The 21,307-nt window shown below is 40.1% G+C and overlaps 1 protein-coding gene across 2 annotated transcripts in view; it reads right to left on the bottom strand.

The window, feature by feature from the left end:
- Window positions 1–20,733, bottom strand: part of cdh13 (cadherin 13, H-cadherin (heart)) — a 164,746-nt gene extending 144,013 nt beyond the window's left edge. For both annotated transcript variants that reach the window (XM_061284167.1, XM_061284168.1), the window contains exon 1: window positions 20,473–20,733. In XM_061284167.1, the coding sequence (XP_061140151.1) occupies window positions 20,473–20,526 (54 nt within the window). In that variant the 5' untranslated portion in view covers window positions 20,527–20,733. The remainder of the gene's footprint in view (window positions 1–20,472) is intronic.
- Between the last annotated feature and the right edge of the window lie 574 nt (window positions 20,734–21,307).

Raw genomic sequence — 21,307 nt, 5'->3', positions numbered from 1 at the left:
TGATAGAGGTCAATCAAAGTCCAAGGCAAGATCACACTTGAGTGATTGAAGACACTCCAAAATAAATATTTTGCCCTCCTTCCCCCTGTTTTGTGCTGATAACCGCAAACAACAGAGGTGTAGGCTAAGTCTCCAGACAGTGGATTTACATAGCGCTTGTATGCATGTATGAGCACATTCACAGAGAAGCAAAGATTATTGAGGACCTGTCCCTATCCTGCCAACACCTGTCCAACAAAGTGAAGCAGTTGACATGTTTGCAATTGATGTGAAGGCAAGGAGGGAGACTCCAACAGCTAGTGACATGTAGGTTTGGCTTGCTGTCATTAAGGAAATGTCAGCACAGCACATTCAAAAATTATGCACAAATTGTCTTTCTGGCACAAATGTTTGGTTGACCCTGCATCTGTATGCCATGCTGGAGAATGTAATTTATAATGTAAAGCACAAGGCCAAGCTTTTCTTTAGCTGAGTCAGGTCAAATATTCCAATTAAAAATGCATTTTTTCCTATGCACATTTGTGAGTTAGAGGTGAAGTATTCATATCTTTATAAATATGTTCCAAACAAATGCAAATGAGGTCATAGGGGACAAGTCTTGCCACGAATAGCAAAAACAGCCCATATTTGCAAATGTGCCCAATATAGTTTAACTTAATTCAAAAGAAAGATACAATTTGAGCCAAGTGAAATAATAGGAATAACTGTAATTTCTGGACTATAAACTTCACCCAAATATAAGGCACACCAGCTAAAATTAGGGTAAAATCCCATTTTGTTCATTTACACTGGACTATAAACCGCAAGTCTTTTAATGTTTAATTGCCACATGTAAAAGACGATGCACAATCATGGATTGTGTTCGACCTGCAAGTTCAACTGTTTTCTTATTCATTCTCAAATTGGAAACGACTTGATACTTTGGAAACAATTCCTTTTGAGTCTAATGGTATTTGTACATTCTCAAATACTGATTTCTTGTCACTCCGGTAAATGCACTCATGAGCTCCCACGGGTCACTCTTGTGCAGTTTTAACGGTTTCCACTTGCATACGGCTTTAGTTTATTCTAAAGCTCACAGTGGTCCGTTGACCAAAACTGAAATGGACATTTTCCCTCATGCAAGCTAAACTTCCCTCTGAGAGCAAGTCTTTGCTTTCTTAAACAGCACAAATTGAATTAGGACATTCTAGCAGCTGGCAAGTGTGAAATTGAATTGAAGTGTATCTCGAGTTGTGAGACGCGGGATTTAAACACCCTGAGACTAGACCCAAGTGGAGTCGATTACAACCAAGAAACAAGAGGAATAATCCCAGCCATCTCAAATTCACCCGCGTGTGAGTGAGTGTGTGTGTACTCGTTTTTTTTTCCTCAATGGGACAAAGAAGTCAATTAACTGCTAAATAAGCTAAACAGAGGGAAGAACCTTTCATCCATTCATGTACTCCACATGGCCCTACACAATGCTATCAATCCACAATTACACTGCTGTGGCCCGAAGGAACATTCAGCCCACTGTTTATCTTTTCCCCATAATTAAGACTTTTAGTGACTGTCACTCCTATTTCACCGTCCTTGTATAGCTCGCAGCACCTTTGTTCGAGCATCTCACCCTGTTGTCTGCTTCTTTGTCCTCCTTTCTTGTTTTGCCATTTCCCTTTGACCCCTGCAGTCAGTGATTGCACCGAGCCTCACTCACATCAGTTATTTCCAGCCTTGACGCCAAGTGTTTGCTTTATCAGTCACATTTTCTCATCCATTCTTTGCCTCGAGCAACAGACAGTTCCATCAGTCACTGCTCAACACCCACATTCAACCCCTCTCGCCCCCGTCGTTGTGATGGCTAATTCCATCAGTCACACGCCTCTCACACACAAACACCAAGCCCAGCCACTTCCATCATGCCATTAATCTATTTAAGAAAGAGCAGCAGTACACTTTCTGTGGCTGCAGACTGAGCCTAGGAAGGAGGGGCGAAAGGAAGTTTGTCAAAACTGATCAAAACAGTCATGGCACTAAACAGGAGTATTAATCTTTATATTATTGTCAAATAAATGCGGGCTATCGTATCAGCTGGAATGGAGCCACAAAAAGAGTCTCCAATTGTAAAGTAGATCCGTCACACTATAAGAGAGCTGCTGGAGGCAGCGTGAATTTTAGAATGTTTTGCTAAAATCATATTTGAAGCCACCCAGGGCTGGCTTTTGCCACTGCCAGGCTATAGCCTATAGATAAGAAGTAACTTACTTTTAAGGAACAAAGGTCACTCACAGACAATAAAGTGTGAAATAAAGACACATTAGGTCACAGACTTGCCTGACCTCTATGCTGGCAGCAGTTTTTACACAGTCACGCTATGAATGTGAATAGGAATGGTTGTCTGTCTCTGTTTATGTCCTGCGACCGATTGGCAACCAAGCAAGGATATAGTCTGCCAAAAGTCATCTTAGATAGGGTGCAGCTCCCTGCAACTCTAAACAGAACTAATAGCCAAATATATGTCCATAACCTTTGTGCATTTCCATGACAGCTGAAAAATTTTATATTCTTATGTTTATTGTGGCAGTCAGGCGCTAGTTAGTACGTCACGCTCATAGTTCAGAGGTACAGGGTTCGATTTTGGCTTCGGCCTACCTGCGTGGAGTTTGCATGTTCTCCCGTGCCTGTGTGGGTTTCCTCCCTGTGCTCCAGTTTCTTTTGCAAAAACATACGTAAATAATAGCACATTAGGTCTGTTATAACATATTACAAGGCAATTTAAGCTTATTTTTAAGCATTACTGATGCTTGTAGTAACAATGAAAAGTCCAAGATGCAGGTCAAGCAATGTCATAGACAACCAAAGTACTTCAATCCAGGGCTGCTAAAAAATGGCAGTAGCAAAGATAGCATTAAATTGATTTGGATTATTTTCTGGACAAAGTTGGGAAGTGTACTGTCTTTGAAAAAGACCAAAGAAAAATAATTGTCTTCTTATAATGGTTGATGACAGAAGAGCAAATAGTTCCAATACCTTGTTGGTGATGAAAGGAGGGCAAGATAAAGTGTAAGATCAGAGAAAATGAGCAAAGACTGAGCAGAAAGCTTTTTTTCTTCACGGAATCCATTTTTTGGTCAGGATTTCATTGGAATCGTTTGTTAACATTGATCCAGTATACTCCTTTCGTCTTAGTTTTCTTTTCATGATATGAGAGCCTGCTCTGCCGTATTCCCTAGATTTCCAACAATGCATCTCTCATTCTTTTCATTAGCTTCCCTACGTTGATTCTACCTTTGGGGAAGTTTTCTTTTCGAAGCCCCAAGTGACACCATGCCTAATGAATACAAGAAATAAATAAAATATTCATCCAGTCATTTACTATTCACTTTCCACCACATCTCATCCTTTCTTGCTTTTTCATCTGTCGGATGCGCTGACAGCATCAATCACATTTTATTTCTCATTCTGTACCTCGAAGTCGGATTCTGACAATCAAGCTTTGTGGCTGTCTCAAGTTTCACATACTTTTTTATGTCCTATGAGCTTGTGGGTTTTTTTTCTCCAACCAGTCCATCTTAAAAGTCCCTTCAGCAACCCATCAGTGCTTTCATTTGGCACTTCTTTGCCTTTCAACTCACATGCCACTTGCCATCACTAAATCCTTCCCTTATCACTGTGGGACTTGTCAGAGAGAGGAGGAAAGAAAAAGTATTCCTTAGTCTGTTATTTCCCTCATAAATCTTAAATTTTATGAGTGTGAGTGTACACCTGCAGCATAACAGCCTATATTAATTTTCCTGGAAACTTTCAACTTCAAGATTTGATCTGCCCTCACTTGAGTATGAATTTATAATTAATGGCATGATACCAGACAATCTGGCACACCATTTGTTGTCTTTTGGCTTTTTTTTTTTTAAGCAAGATTCCAATCAGGATTTGAAACAAGAACAAAATCAAAAACACCTCAACTCCAGCACCGTTTTCACAGCTAATGATCTTAATTGGTCTGCCGCCCAATTTAAGATGAGTAATTTTCCACGTGTGTGTGGAAAATGCAACGAGCCCTAAAACTTTGCTGTGGCCACCTGAAAACTTGAATATTACAGGTTTACTTTCCTGTCATGGTAATTCAGTGGCGAGAGGATACGAGGTGGGGGCCAATGTAGCCAACAGGTGCCACTTGTAATGCTCTGGGGCCTGTTTTCATGCGCAGCGCAAGTCTAGTGCAAAGCGTGTTCTTCTAGGCGGAACGCAGCTAACTTCCAACCAATCACCCCCTCCTCCTGCCTCTCCACCATCACAAGCATGTTTTTTCCTGCATGCTCATCAGGATTCTTGCTGCATTTTTTGGTCAATAGTTAAAATTGCAGACACATGTATTAGATTACCGTATTTTCCTCACTATAAGGTGCACCGGATTATAAGGTGCACTGTCAATGAATGGCCCATTTTAAAACTTTGTCCATATATAAGGTGCACCGGATTATAAGGCGCACCTTCAATGAATGGCCCATTTTAAAACTTTGTCCATATATAAGATATATACATTTGGCCCGCGGGCCGGACTTTGGACATGCCTGCTGTAGTGGTTCAATATTGGTCCATATATAAGGTCCACCTGATTAAAAGGCGCACTGTCGGCTTTTGAGAAAATTGGAGGTTTTTAGGTGCGCCTTATAGTGCGGAAAATACGGTATTGTCTAAATTACTTCACTGTCAATTGTGCCCTTTATATGGACTTGCCCCCTTGATGCCCAGGGTCCCATGCCCCACCAGCCCCACCCATTCTTTTTCAAGGAACTATCTTAATGTGCTTGCTCTTCATTTTGTTATCAATCACATTCTCAATATTTAAAGGATGTTACACACACGCTAACCAGCCTAAAAACATTTCCTCCAACGTCACTAACCTGAATGTGGGTGCAAAAGCAGCACCTGTATATGTTCGCACTGTTCGTACATGTCACCTTCAGCCTCCTCCCTTTCAGAGTCGGGATGAGTCCTTTCCCTGCTCAGCGTCCCTTCTCTTTAAACCAGTCTCCCAAGTCCTCTGGCGCTCGCTCTCTCTCTGTGGCGTTCAACTTGTTTCTCCTGAGCTCTTTAAACACCATCATCTGGTTCTATCTCGATGACTGACTCATTGTTATTCGTCTTTATGGTGCAGAAATAGGACACAGAGAGGAATGCACAACACTTTAGCAATCTACGTGATGAATAACATTTATTATAATTGGCTACTCCTGCATGCATGGTTGTTGTTTTTTTCATGGTAAAGTTAACTAAGGTTGGTGGTTCAACACGTTTATCCATTATTTTCCATCCATCTTCTGAAGCGCTTAGCCAAACTGGCTGCCACCCAATCGCAGGGCACACTGAGACAAACAACCATTCGCACACACACACACCTATGGGCAAGTTGGAGTGCTCAATCGTCCTCCCGTGCATGCTTTTGGAATGTGGGAGGAAACCGGAGTACCCGGAGGAAACCCACGCAGGCACATGCAACCCTGCACCTTTGAAGTATGAGGCGGTGTGTTAACCAGTTGCACCGTGCCACCATCATGTATTATTTTATTTATTGTAATTTTTCACTACAATGGGACAGCGTTGCTCAGTGGTCGCCTCCCAAACCAGAGATTTGAAGATCAATCCCCAGCCATTATGACCTTCTCAAAGTATCCTCGAGCAAGAATTCTCCGTTTCTTCAGATGCTGTCATCAGTAGGTGAATGAAGAATTCAGTGTAAAGCCATTCGAGGGCATTAAAAGGTGGAAAAACATTGTAAGTGAAAGACCATTTACCATTTATGTACAGCAATTTCTCACTATCATGACATCTGAATCAATGGATTTTGAAAAATATGAGATAAAAATAAACAGAGTGTACAGGTGGAGATCATGCCAGAAAAATCACTGATGTTGGCGTAGTGCAATTTAAGGTAAAAGCTAAAACAGGCATTTGACACTCGCTATTTGATTGCTTATAACTCCGCACTGACAAGAAATATAAAAACGACATGAATACAAAATACATAGCTGAGACTTTGAGATTTCATCTGGTAAACATTTTGCTTATTTATAATGCATTGATTGCAAGAAATATGTAAGAATGTAAAGAGTGTGTGATCAAGCCTTGGTCATCCATACATACATTTTGAAGTATTTTTATTATAATATTTCATTTTTATTTATTTTTTGTCATTTAATCTGGTAGTAGGGGCGCCACTTAATGCTAATACTGTGCTTCAATCAGATGTTAGATATCTGTTATTTTTTCTTTTTATTATTTTCATAAAGCAGCACAGTGACCAACTGGTTAGCACATCCGTCTTCCTGTTTGGTGCCTGCACGAGTTTACATCAGGTACTCTGGTTGTTTCGCACATTGCAAAAACATGCACAATAGGTTGATTGGATATTCAAGATTGTCTGTAGGTGGGAATGTCAACATGAATGGTGGTTTGTCTATATGCACTCTGGCTCTCCACCAAAGTAAGTTGGGATAGGCTCCAGAACACCCACACCCCTAGTGAGGAGTACAGAGAATGGATGGAGGGACTTTTGTTGACTGAGAATAGTTTTAAACAAAAGCATGTATGAGTACTATATAAGCTCATTGTTATCAACTTGGGCTTTAGAAGCAGAGCATCACAGTTTGAGCCCTACTGCAGACTAAAAAGAGCAACTAGATGTTGGAGTCTGTTTACTGACTACTTTCGCAGTGCCCTTGAAAAGACGGGACATCAAGAGGCTCCCATAATCAGGAGGGACAGTTCTGTAATTGGTATTGGGCTCATCTCGGTGCTGGGAGGCAAACTACAGTCTGTGTGTTTTACCTAATTACTACATTTAGCCCAAAGATAAGTAAAAAAAAAAAAAAGATTTTTGAAAAATAGACATGCTTTAAATCAGAAATCCTTTGTTTTCACAGGGGTGCTTTCCACTGCATCTACTGTGTATATTTACAGTACATAATTAAAAATAAAGATCACCAATTTGGCTGAAATGCTGAAATTCAGTCCGTTAAATCCTCCAGATAATGCATTGCATTATGAAATTAGATATCCTCAAATCAAAATCAGGCTTCTCCTAAATGTAGATAAAGATCTGACTCATCAGATACTAGTCAATGGCACTGCAGGGTAAATGAATCAGCTACAGAGTGCCAATGAGAGGATGATGTCATGGAGTTATGCCATTCTGTTACACATCCAGTACACACTCTGTAAGTTCAAACAACATTTGAAGGGTAGGCCATGAAAATATGTCACTTTAGAGCAGTGCTTCTCAAATAGTGGGGCGCGCCCCCCTTGGGGGGCGCGGTGCTATTCCTGGGGGGGCGCGTGTGACCCTGGGGAACAGGCTTTTTTTTTGGCAGTACTAGAATAAAGTGTAATTGCGCGTTTACTACAGCAGGGGGCAGTGGCGCTCTCATTGTTACTTCTGTCACGTTTGCGACAGTGCAACATTTTACGACTTACAAGACAAGTTAGGATAGTCACGGTGGGGAGGGGGGGCGCGAATAGTTTTCTTCTTGCTAGGGGGGGGCGTAACAGAAAATAATTGAGAAGCACTGCTTTAGAGGAATGTTCATCATCAAATATAGCAACAATGTAATTGTTACTGACAGTGACAAGTGGAACTTGCCCTACTTTAAAATCATTGCTACACTATGTTAGATACGATGTATATTACCGTACTTTCCGCACTATAAGGCGCACTTAGAATGTTCTCAAAAAATGCAGTTGCGCCTTTTAAAAAGGTGCGCCTTTTGTGTGGAGAGAATTCCAAAATATGTAAATCTGTTGTATGGCTGCCGCTACAGGGTAATATGTAGACCCGATGAACCAATCAGAGGACATCACGTTTTACATAGATCAGGTAGGTAAATCAATCAGAGGACTGTACCTCAGAGTATGTACCTCCGCCGCGATTGATAAACAAATATCATCGGTTTGTACAAAGCAAACAGCATTAGAACACTGACACATTGACAAAGAGACATGCTTACGAGGCATAATTCAAGCTTTCTAGAAAGCCGGAGTCATTGCCTAAGAGCAACGTGACGACGACCCAACTGTGTAATTCGGATACAGAAGATGAAGACTTTGATGGGTTTGCAAATGAATATCGATTAACAATATTGTGAGTACAGTAGAGTATATGGTTAATTACTAGAATAAAATACAACCAGACTAACTGTCTCGCCCCTGTTTCGTTTTTTTTTTTTTGTCTATCATAAGTCATGCGACCTATAATGCGGTGCGCCACATGTGTGGATTCAGTCCAGAATAGACCCGCAATTGAGTCCGAGCCTTTTAACCCAAAGCGCCTTATGGTGTAGAAAATGCGGTACTCCATTATTTTTTACTTCTACGTAGTCACCGTGTCAACAAAAGATAGAATACCACATTAAGTCTATTGAAATAACCCATCTTTTTAACGAATTTTAAAAAGACAGACAAGAAAGAACAAGATGTGACAGCAGACATACCAGCTCCAAATGGACATCTACTGTTCGGACTTACTCTTGTGCAATCTTTCTTTTTCTTCATACCCTTTCCCTTTGCCATTGCCAGCGACCAAAGAATTGTGTTAATACCCTCCAATCACACCTACAAAGCCCAATCTTTTCACGCTACGAGATTCTTATCCTATAGGATAGAAAAAAAATACTCCTTTCAATCCTTTTCTGTCCACACTCGAAGAAGCACAACCCACATCACAGTAGGTGAGCTATTAGCTTTCCTCTTGACACAGAGACCAAACAAACACACAGTCTTATTTGTTGTTGTTATTCATCATTCTATCGTTATCACAAATGATTTTATAACATACTGTACACTTGTCAAAATTGTTTATTAAATGGAACATCCTTTATATAGGTTATATAAGCGAGTTCTCTAATGGAGGCTTTGTTTGAGTGTTGCTTTTTCCCCCCTTCCCTCCCCTTGCTCTCAATTCCTCATTGAAGAAATGAAGCGCCGACTGGTGACCCGTCAGACATCTTGCTCCTGTCTCCCTCTCTTGAGTTAGGTGTCATTGTCTTTTTATGTTTCTTGGATGGGTTGAAACGGTAAAAGAAATGTCATTGTTTTGTAGTACTTACAATTTGCAATGACAATAAATTAGATTAAATTAGTATAATTTGGAACAAAATCGGCAAAATCGGCTACTATTTGTTTCTTTTACGTGTGGTCTGCATTGTTGTGGGAGTGAACACAGCCGACTTGATTTGTGTACAATGGAAGTGGGCCCTCTCATTCCCTTCCAATTATTCTCATGAGAGGCACAATCCTTGACATGGCAGGACCAAAAACTAATTTATTAGAGTTGATGCAGGAGATCCAAATGCACAAAGTAACTTTAATGAGTACCTGCAAGCAGAACTCCAGGGCGATCAAAGATCAGCACCATGAGACAGACACTTGGAAACTGCTTTCCATCCCAATTGGTCATTAAATGTGTGACAACAGGAGCCCAAGAATTGTTTTATACTTGGGACAATGTTGGTCAAATTCCAATTTGCACATTGTTTGAACACAAGGTAGCACAAATTAGGAAACCATTTCAATGGTAAAAAAAAAAAAAGAGCCAACAACACAGTAGCCTATAATTCCCAGCATGCTATGGAGCTGAGTAGTTGTTCAAGTTTGCATTTCTAAATCTTCTGCACAATAGCCAGATGCAAGACCTACTGAGAAAAATAATGCAGGGCCCTCTTAAAAGAGAGGAAGATGAGCAATGGACTGTTTTATTTCCCCTGGATTTTGAGGGACCTGCCAGTAAAATTCAGTTAGACAGCAGATAAAATTGTGGTGACCCGGTGACATATCAATAAAAGCATTAAAATATGTTAGTGAGATGCACATAAGTGTGAAATCTGGCACAGGCAAAAAATAAAACCGCTTATTCTCATTCAGGAGGCGGGTGAGCTGCAGGTGAGAGGCAAGGTACACAGTGTACTGGTTGCCTTTTGAAGGGCAGAAATAGAGACAAACCAACCATGTCCCGAACCCTCGTATGCACGTAGAAGGAAGTAAAAGTACTTGGTGAAAATGCACAAAAGCACGAGGAGAACATGCAAACACCACTCAGGAACGCCAAAGCCGAGATTGCAACCACAGAGTTGGGAGGAAATATCATCATGCCTATCGACTGTCTAAAAGACTATGAAACTATAAGAGTATAAAAAGGAATTTGTAGTAGAAAATAATACAAAAATTTACAGTTCAGGACATAATTGTTCTTTTAAAAATTCCTTCTCTTTGTGCTTTTTTAGCAACAGTTCAACGCCTGCAGCTGCTTATTTATAGTTCCATGAAGTGCTATGGGGAAAATGTATTCAAAATACACACAAATCAAACTGTTCTGGAAATAGATTTGTCGCCAAGGTTCAAATGTTCAATACAAACTATCCATCCATTCATCCATGCTAGTAAATGTCAAATATGTCGTGATAAAATGCTGTAATATGACATTTCAGAAGAAATTGGTTGTCAAGACCTGTTGGTGAAGTGTTTACCAAGCTAAAAAGCACAAGCACATGTGACAAGCCAATATGCAGTTTAGAATGAAGTTTCAATCTGTCACCAAGTGCAGCAAATGCTAGATGATACAAGGTCGGTCGATTAGATGAACGATAGTCGCAAGTAAAACGGGGTGAAGGAATTGATGGGAATCAAATACAGGCCCTTACTTTGGAGACAATTTATCATACTACTACGCAGTCTGTGAACACTCAAACCAAATGAATATTCATAGAAAGTGGAAGGGGTCGTTCACTCTTGTCCTCCCATCAGTGAGAAAAGCCAGGGTAAATCTACACCTGAGAAATGACTCTGTCAGGAGCCATTTTAAAAGCACAACTCAGCCCCTGTCCGCACGTTAGTCTTTCTACAGAGCTCCGTCCGCCCTCTCTAGTTGTACTTCTTCTTTTTCAACAACTTGTTTTTTCTCTCTGAGGATCTCCTCCTTTTTACCACACGATCATTACTCCTACTTGTCTTGCTCTCTATTGTCTTTTTTTTTATCTGTAGCCTCCCCTCTGCTTATTTAAACTAATAGACTGAAGCAAGATGCTGAACAGGCACACAGGCAACTCTGTGAAGTGAATGTTAAATAGAGCTTAAACCTGCGTAATTGTATTTCTTGTTTCACAGAGTAGGAGTTGACCAATATTTCAATCGAGCCAGGAGAAAAACATTTATGCTTATTCCAAGACTGAGGATGCGACCTAGTTACGTTTTTCCTTCACATGGACTAGCAAATATAATTTAAGATGTACCATCACTCACGAAGAAACATTTTTGTCATTTTTTAACTGAAAAGATTATGTCAATTTTACTGATAAGTGATATTCTCCAAGGTGCATTTAATTTCCACCTAAGATACTTATACTTTTACAAAAGCATCTTTTCAGATACTTCTCACAAGTCTGGTATAGTGTCTTATTTCTTCTCATAGCTGACGGAGCTTCCATTATTCAGCCTCCACACACAGCAGTGGAAGTGCAAGACTAATCTTCACTGTACTATGAGAAACTGAACATCTATCCTGTAATTGATATGTGATTAGTCCAAGGTGCAATCCACAGGTCAACTCCAGCTTCCCTGTGACCAAAGAAAGGATAAGTACCGTATTTTCCGAACGATAAGGCGCACCGGATTATAAAGCACACCTTCAATGAATGACATTTTAAAACTTTGTCTATATGCAAGATATATACATTTGGCCCGCCGGCCGGACTTTGGACACGCCTGCTGTAGTGGCTCAATATTGGTCCATATATAAGGCGCACCTGATTATAAGGCACACTGTCGGCTTTTGAGAAAATTGGAGGTTTTTAGGTGCGCCTTATAGTGCGGAAAATATGGTAGTGATTGGATGGATGGATGGACGGACGGACGGACGGACGGACGGACGGACGGACGGACGGAGGGAGAGGTTGAAGGGAAGGAGGTCCAGACAGACAGATTGATGAATGGATTGATCAGTCAATTGAGCAATCAATGAAATAGAGAAGAACAATGAAGAGAAATAACTTTTCTCTGTGAATCTTTTACAGTTGGGTCAAAACTCAAACCAGCTGTCAGGTCCCATGGAGGAGCTGACAGCAGCCAGCTTTCAACTAAGAAACATATTCCCTTCCTTCCACGGGTAGCATGGACGAGTGCCGTCATGTGTAAAATCTGCACAAAGGTGGATGTTGTGTGATGACATCTAATTAGCCGAGGCATACATGGCTGAGGGACGGACAAGCGAGAGAAACGAGGTCGGTTGTTCGTCAGAGAAATGCCTGCAGCTCCTATTTCAGTTTATGTGGTGCTGGACACAAAATAGTCTGACATCATTTTATAAAACAATTTAATTTGTGATCACCCAAGGTAACTAAACAGAATTGAGGTTGTTGGGTCAATTTGAGCAGCACTCTAAGGGCGCAGAATTGGGGAAAATTAACAAGTGTGCCAAGAATATACAAGAAAGGAGCGGTAGCAGTGATATCAGATTTGTTTGATGGTTAACAGTCTCTCCTGACTGAAATGACCTTTAACACATTTCAAACGAAAGTACCGTATTTTCCGGCCTATAAGGCGCACCGGACTATAAGGCGCACCTTCAATGAATGGCCCATTTTAAAACTTTATCCTTATATAAGGCGCACCGGACTATAAGGCGCACCATTAATGCATCATGTCAGATTTTTAATCCAAATCAAATCATTCTCCATTTTATCTTTTTTATTTCAACTTCAGACGGAACAAATTACTTTATAATCATAAAATAATGATCCATAGTCTTTTTGATTCATGATTCATAGTCTTCAGCGGGCCACTTATGATTGATTTCATGACACAATGCTTTGGGCCAGTTTAAATTTAGGAATTTGGTCCATATATAAGGCGCACCGGACTATAAGGCGCACTGTTGGTTTTTGAGAAAATTTTAGGTTTTTAGGTGCGCCTTATAGGGCGGAAAATACGGTACATCAAATTTAAACTGTTGCTAAAAGACATTACTAGACATTTAGATACAAATAAATCATACGTGGTTTTATATCGGCATCATTTTACTTTTTACGCTCATAATCCTTATAGCCTCTTGGCTGTTTGTTAGATGGTGTTTTATTTAATGATGTTTTTCCATGTTTGGCTTTTTCATGTCTTGCTCATTACGTTTTTGTTTCCACCTGAGCATGTCTCTTCAGGGTCAGCCTGTGTTACCTAAAGTTGCTTGGCATCGTTTTGAATATCCATCCGTTTTCTGAACCCCTTATCCTCATGATATATTCGTAGTTTGTATAGTTGTTGTGCTTTTAATTATGTAATATTTTAATTTACTCTTCATACCTAATTTTTATCTCAGCGGCTAATTACTTTATTTTACGAAGTATCATCCAGCGACAGGGTTATCATCTCTCTGCCAAAATGCTATGAGCAACTCTAGGAAGTAACATTAGGTCAATGCGCTCAGTTAATTTTCAGTTATTTTGTTTCATCTAATTAAGCCTGCGATTGTACTTACCAGATTTCATTAAAAGGAAGCATGTAGCTGATGGCTGTGGCTACTCACTCACATTCCAAAGTCATAAACTCAAAGAAAATATTTTTCTTCTATAGTAAGTCTTCAATATATGAAAAAGCACCTTGCAAAGAGGACCATCTAATTGCAGTTGTGTTCATGTACATTATTTGAATTCTTCTAGCTTATTTAGTTTCTGTCACATGGCAGTGGTGTGGATTTTCCAGTGGAACAAAACAAAAAAGCCTTTTTTAGGTGGGGTAGCAACAAGCGGGCTATAACCATAAATGCTCTGCTAAATAGTCATACAGCATGACTGCACATGTAGCATGATCAATGAATGCTGTCCATATGGGCGCCAGCTTAAAAGAAAATTGTTTCCAGTAAAGCATGTAGAGAGAATGTGAAAGTGAAGTAATGTAATCTAATGAAAATCAAATATATTCTGCAAAGTGCTACGATAATTATAACAGAAGGAAACACGGAGCAAGGTCATGTATTGAGGGCTTACGTTAAAAAGAGAGGTTAATTTCAAACTTAGTAGACAAGTTAATTTGTTTAAAAAGGAATAAATAAAACATAGCTTTTGTCATTAATAGTTGGAGATCAGTGCGCTCTGAGGTGAGAAGCTCCGTCAGCCGGGAAGGACTCAGAGTCGAGCATCTGCTGCCCACTGGATGGATGGAGGGACCAACAGACATACTGTCATCCATTGACTAAAATTCCTCCAGCTTCTGCTGCATACTTAAATAGTTTGAATTTGAAGTTGTTCAGGTATGCAAGACAAATTTTGTTCATGGAGTACTTTGACGCACTCTCCCTTTCTCAAACCTATATTTAAAGTGTTATACTATAGATCAATGTCTTTTTACAGGTTGAAAGGAAAATAAACAGTTGAAACCTGACGAGAAACATGGGCGTTATGGTGAGCCTTGCCAAACATAATGGAAGCTATTTATTTTGATATTATATTTTTATGCCCAGTGAAAGTCTAGTACTAAGCCCAGTCAAACCTTTCTTTCTTAATGTATTTTTTTAAGACAGTTGGAAAGGGGAATTAGCGCAGTTGTGGGCGTGAACACAGACAAATACTTCATTGCCTGTGGAATCGGTTACTCTAATTCCCTTTATATTCAGTGCAGGAGAGATGCGTGTTTTGCATGGCTGAAGCATAAACTGATTCGCAGGTGTCCATGCAGGAGATAGACGTGCACTGTGAAGAGTGTACTTGGAGACCACCTATCCTCGATCGTGCATCCTTTTGCGACAGCCTCCCTTTCCTATAGCTGCGCCACGGCCAGGGAAGTTTTAGGTTTGATACACAATTGTGTTACACCTCTTGAATCCCAATTTACCCATGACTTCAAAAGATCGCCTTGATAGAGGCCATTTAGTCTTGTATACGCATGGAAATAAACCCACACGATAAAGTGTACACCTCATTTCTAACATTTAAATTGCATATTATAGACTGATCTTTGAGTGGCACTTGAGCTGGTGAAGCTTGGAAAATAATAACCGGCACATTGTTGCCATCTAGGCAACATTATTGGTACAGCATTTAGGAACAAAAGATGGTTTTGAGTTTGATATTGATATACGTAACTTATAGAGAAAAGCACATGCCTATATTAGCAGTATAAGATATTCAGCTTTGTGACATTTCCACCAAACAAAACATTGAGTTTCATAAACAAGAGTGTGAGCTGGGTTTGATAATGAGACAGAAAAAACATGACTAACATAGAAACCCTGCACAGACAAACAAGTGGATGAAATGAGTTTACTGGAGTGATTTCTTGAGTACTGAACTCGCAGTTCTGTTGAAAAACAGAGAAGAATGTGATTGCTTCGCAGAGGCGCTTGACGAACAAAGCGCGGGAGAAGGTGCAAAACTAAGTGTGACGGCTTCAAAAGCATTCACATCACAATCACACTTGGACCTGACAAAGGCAAGTCAAGGTAATAATGATGCGTCTAGCTATTATCTCTGGCTTTAAAGATAGCATTCATCATTTGCACCTTCTGCGAGCGTTTCAAATTAAGCCCTGTTTACTTTCGTTAAGCCAGAATTTGCACTTGAGATGAACTCTAAATCATCTGATAAATAACCCACGTGCTACCATTTGGTACGGAATGGAAGATTGATACAAGGGAAATTGAGCAAACAGTGGATTAGTTCTTGACAAATGGCACATACGGGTCAGCAAGAAGAGTGAACAATTTTGAGGAGGATTATATGCCCTGATATTTAAGATAAATACGTTATATGGACTCAATGGGTAAATAGTCAATATTTTTAGCTTGAAGAAGAACATCTTGGGCAGGGGTGTCAAACTCATTTTTGTCGATGGCCGCATCATAATCATAGTTTCCTTCGGAGGGTCATTATGATAAACAGTATGAGCTACACAACAAACTGATGAATAACAGTTTTGAAATCAGAGACGAGTAAAAACAGATAGTTTAAAAAGATGCATAATAATAAAACTTGATCAATATCTCTATTTTTTTTAAAAGTGAAGACAATTTGCAATTTTGACACAAGTTGATGAACAATTTGTCTTTGCGAGCCACATAAAATGATGTGACCTAATCCACTTGGACCTCCTGTATGGCACAAAAACATTGAACGTGCATTAAAAACATACATTTGAACGTGTTTTAAAAATATACAATTAATCAATCATTTAATTCCCCCAAAATTAATCAAAGGAACAGTACCCCTTGATGCTCAATATTATTACACCACACCCTCTCTCTTCATAAGAGCTATTTATTAAATGCATGGTGTCAATTTTTGTCTTAGCCATGGCAAAGAAAAGCCGACAAAAATGAGAGCGAATATGCAAAAGAAGGTCTCCATCGCACACAGTCCATTGGACTTCTTAAATCTTCCACGGTCTGTGGTGGAAGAAGTGTGACTCATAACAAACACATTCATGCTCCCACCAGCAACTGCTCCTTACATTTTCATTGCTTTCTACACTAATGTGCAGAACAGGTCTTCTGGTAGAAATAGACAAAGCCCTTCTCCATGAAATATTCTTAGTCTTCCGCTTGCACGGCATAGAGAGGGTCAACAAAATCATGTTTAATAATAATAGCATCTGCCAAATGAAGACTTGTGCATGAGGCAGGCGAAGAGTGGGGAGTATATATCTAGATGTGGAAAGAAGACAGGCTAACAGGGAGGATGAGAGCCTCATGAATATGTGCAATGGATTACAGAGGGTGTTTGTCACAGGTGGCTGGAGGAGACAAAAGTGTGAGACAGCGAAAGGGGTGTAAAGTAATAATTTGTTCACAGGATTATATCTCATCGACTATTTTTGTGTTGTTGTTGTTTTTTTTATTTCGGCTTTTACACTATGTCAACTTTTACCATGAGCTTGTTCATTTACTTGGCAGACGACAAATTTGACAAGAGGACAATGACACGAGATGAAAGCGTGATCAACTGGAGCAACAGCACGGCCTTTCATTGCTCTGTCCTTCACAGGTGAATTTAAAATCCTCAATGTCCTCTCCTACCTCCTCACAAACAAGCCATTAATCCGCCCGGCATTCTTTTTTTCCCCTTGCCTGCCGTGTTTCACGATCGCAAGGCCAATGTCCACTGGCCTTTTGCGTAATTAGGTCACTTATAACAAATACGTGAAGATACGAATGGATGACTGAGGGGACATATTCACTTTAATGACCACTCTCCCCGTCTTCAACCTTCCTCCTCCGTTCATCCACTCACACTCTCTCTCAGGTGACGGCTTGTCAAAGGTTCCAAAATGAAAGAAAACTTTGTTTTCTTTTTCTTCCTTCAAAAGGTCACCCCCCTCCCGCCATTCTTAAAAGCATTTGACCTTCTCGCATATCACAGGTCACTGATGCTAAAACACACACGCAAGAAACCAGCAGGTAAACAACAGCCCAAGTATAGCTCTCCCATCAAAAGAGGGAAAAACTTGGAATATACCGGGTAGAGACGGCCATAATAATTGATTCAGTTAAGAATGAATGTGTATACCGTAATTTTCGGACTATAAGTCGCACCGGAGTATAAGTCGCACCAGCCATAAAATGCCCAAAAAAGAGAAAAAAAACATATATATGTATATAAGTCGCTCCTGAGTATAAGTCGCCCCCTCACCCAAACTATGAAAAAAAACGCGACTTATAGTCCGAAAATTACGGTAAATTTCCGTTGCTGAAAGACTCTTTTTTTCATGTTGATATTGAAAAACACTTAATTGAAGGACAGCTGCACTGAGTAGGATTATGCAAAGGGTAAAAACACTTTATTTCTTTTATTTACTTTTTGGCGTATTCCACATTCATTTTGTTCTTGTTCAGTTAAAAACTGACAAACAGTATTAGCACAACAAATAATTAACGATGCTTCATACTTGTAGTAGAATACCTAGTTTGTCAGTGTCTTTTGCTTTTGTTAGCTAATAGTTGTTAACAATATATTGTCAAATCCCTGCTGTAGTGGAGAAGTGACCTGAAAGGGTGAAATAACTCAATCCACCATAAGGACTGACGTTTCTCATTAGCCTCATCATAAGTCTTTGCAGCTCATCGTTTCTGTGTAACCAGTCTCCGTAACAAAAAGACCTGAAGTTAAAAAAAAACAAAAAAACACAGGCAGTAGTGAGAAAAATGATTCATTGTGACCTGTCACGCTTACATGGTTGAAAGGTGCATGTATTGACTCACCATCCCTCTTTGTCATGTGATAAAAGATGGTAGTTTATGACTGCAAACATATGTAAAAATGGCAAAGTAAGCATGGAATGAAACCGGATGCACTTTCACGCTCATACCTGTGGCTCCAGGTGTAGATGTTTTTTTTTTTTTCATTGCGATATCTGTGAACAGCTTTTCATGCTGGATTCAAATATTGGACATTCACACATAGCTTGAAATGTCCCATTACTTGGTGCGATTAGCATTTTCAATAACATTAGTTTCACGTAGTTATAGGTGATGTATCAGTTTACACCACGCTTGCATTGGCCGCTTCATTCATGTTGAAGCGTGCGGTGAAAATCCAACAGTTGAATGCAGTACATCGCCTGCTTTATCAAAGTAGAATTGTTTTGAATTTTTATTTCCCCTATCACACACTCCATTTCGCTCCCCTCAGTATGCAGGCAATGCTTTAAACAGGACCTTTAATAGTCCATTGAGCACCCTGCCTATAAAATCCAAATCATCCAACGGCAAAGTGCAAGTGCATGATTTAAACTGTGATTCAAATCATAAAGTCTTAAAAAATATTAAACATTAGTGCGGTGCGTAAGATAGACAAAAGGAGGAAAATGAATTTGAAGATCAGTTATCAGGCTCGTAAGCATTAAAAAGAGGTGTGAAAGATTCTTCCACCTGCTGCCCCCAGCAGTGCCTAGCATTTTCCGAACCGTTGCTCAGCGCTGCGAGACTACTCAGCTTTTCATTTGGAAAAAAAAAAAAAAGAATTCATAACAGAGAAGATGAAAATGTGTGCACTTGTTGTGTCGAGGGATTTTACAATAATAGATTCTATAAATAATTTGCTTTGATCCCATTTTGACTACCCATTATTGATACGGCTTGTGGAAGAAGACAACAGGTTTGTCATCCTGATGCAGTTAAGTAGAAGAGTATTTGCTTATAATTTGTCGATACCTATATAAATAATACAAACATGTAGACTGCAGAAGAATCGATTGTGTAAATGATTCAGTGATAATCAGATTTACCTGGGGATTATGCCGATTGATCAAGGAGCTTACGGTTTCTATTTTCATTCTTTAACCATTATATTAAGTACAACATGCAATCGAGCGAGAGTGGACTGAAGGTACATTAAAATAAAAAATAAAAAAAACATTTCTCACTTTAGATCGACACAATTTTTTCTATCATGTTAGTCACTCAACAATAAAGACCCAGTACATTTGTTTGTTTTGGTACAATTTTGGGCAAGTTGTTGAGCTTAAAAATGTACTAAAAATGATATTTTGTGTAAAATTACCATTGAGCAAAAAACATGAGTGAGCAATAAAAAAAAAAATTACAAAGTATTTTATTCTCTTGCTTGCACAATGCAAGTGCGCAATAATAACATTTCTGCTCTGCAACCCTCTACCTCTCTAGCAACATAAATCAAAACTTAACATTCCTTTCCAAAATGAATAATTTTGGATAATGCACATTTGTTAGTGTCCACAGAGAGCAGATATTATTTTAAGTTTCCCAGGAGGATGAAAATGTGTTTCATTGACTGAACTATTATCAAGGGGCTCAAAGGTCAGGGCCCTGCTAATTGTCAAGAAAACGTCATAATTGCACTTTCAAAACAAATGCTGAACACACACACACACACACACACACACCCCATTATTAACAGCCCTCCAAAGACAACATGAGATTTTTTTTTAACTATATGATCAAACGGGAGAGTGGCTCCATCACAGTGGGAAATTAAGTCTTTATTCAGCATCCCGGGAGACTATTTCTGTAAGGAGCGAATGAAATACCCAGGGGGATGCAACAAATAGAGCAGCCGAGCTATAACTCCCTCTTACTTTCTGCTTCTTTTGACAGCTCCTGCCACCTCACTCACTTGGTCCTTCTCTTTCCTCTATGGCAGAAAGAGAGAGGGTGAGATGGTGGAGGAGTGGGGGTGGAGAAGAAACGTTCAAGTTGGTGTCTGAGTGGAATATAGATGCGACTGGGGACAAGGGGCTGAGGAGCAATGAGCTGCACACACTCGCTCTAATTATCCATCCTCATCTATTTGCTTGTCTTGATTGTATTGCAGAAGCTACAGTATGACTTGCAGATCAGCCTTTCAACTGCCCTGACAGTGACAACTTGCATGGTGCACATGTACACGGCACACGGGCAGCTCAGAGCTTTGTGCATGTTGGCAACAAACTTGTAAAGCCATCGTGAACTGAAGACACGCGTACGCGCACTCGCATTCTTACCTGGTGAAGGAGGAAAAGCAAGAAAATAAAAAGGTGGACTCCCATCTCCATCATGTTCGGTGCAAATTTCTCACGGTGTGGAGTGGATACGGGTTTAGGACAGGGCGACAGTGTCAATCTGTGCTCTGATCATAATTCCACTGTTCGAGTGCCCGGGGAGAGAGACAACGCGAGTTTCGCCGTGCGCGCCGCCAAGTGTCACAACTTGGCCCCAATAACAGCTGCACTGACGCCGGCACAGCGCTGGAGAGTTGAGGCAGACCACTGCCGACGGATTTTTGAAAGGGGAAGCGGCTGTGGAGGGGGGAGCTGGGCGGGGAGGAGGCGGAGATATAGAGAAAGACGAGGAGGAGGGAGCGAAGGTACACCAGAGTGGACTCTTCACGGTTTGTGAAGCGCGTCAACGTGGCACGATTTCATTGCTGGACTTTAAGCATCACTGCAGCTCCATTAAGGGACATTATGTCTGATCATTTCACTCCACCAGACAGCTTTGGATCAATGAGGGACTATTCCATTTGGGAGTTCCCAACACCTTCCTGGAACGTGCATGGGATGGTCATCGCAGCAATGATCGAAATGGGCACCCGAATACGATATCACAATTTAAACTGGTTGGCAACACTAATTATACCAAGTTATTGCCATTTCTAAAAGACTTAATTTAAATACAGTAACATTATGTTAAATTGATCAATTATTTAACCCATGTGATTCTGTCAAGTAGCCACCTGGAGAGTGTTAGACAGGTGTCAAACTCAAGGCTTGGGTGCCAGATGTAGCCCCTGACGTCATCATTTGGGGCGCACCAAACAAAACCAATTAAATGTGCTTA

This window comes from Syngnathus typhle, linkage group LG7, assembly GCF_033458585.1.
Source record: "Syngnathus typhle isolate RoL2023-S1 ecotype Sweden linkage group LG7, RoL_Styp_1.0, whole genome shotgun sequence".
In the NCBI taxonomy this organism is placed as follows: domain Eukaryota; kingdom Metazoa; phylum Chordata; class Actinopteri; order Syngnathiformes; family Syngnathidae; genus Syngnathus; species Syngnathus typhle.
Note: the sequence above shows the minus strand (reverse complement) of the source record. Positions and strands in the feature narration are given on the sequence as shown.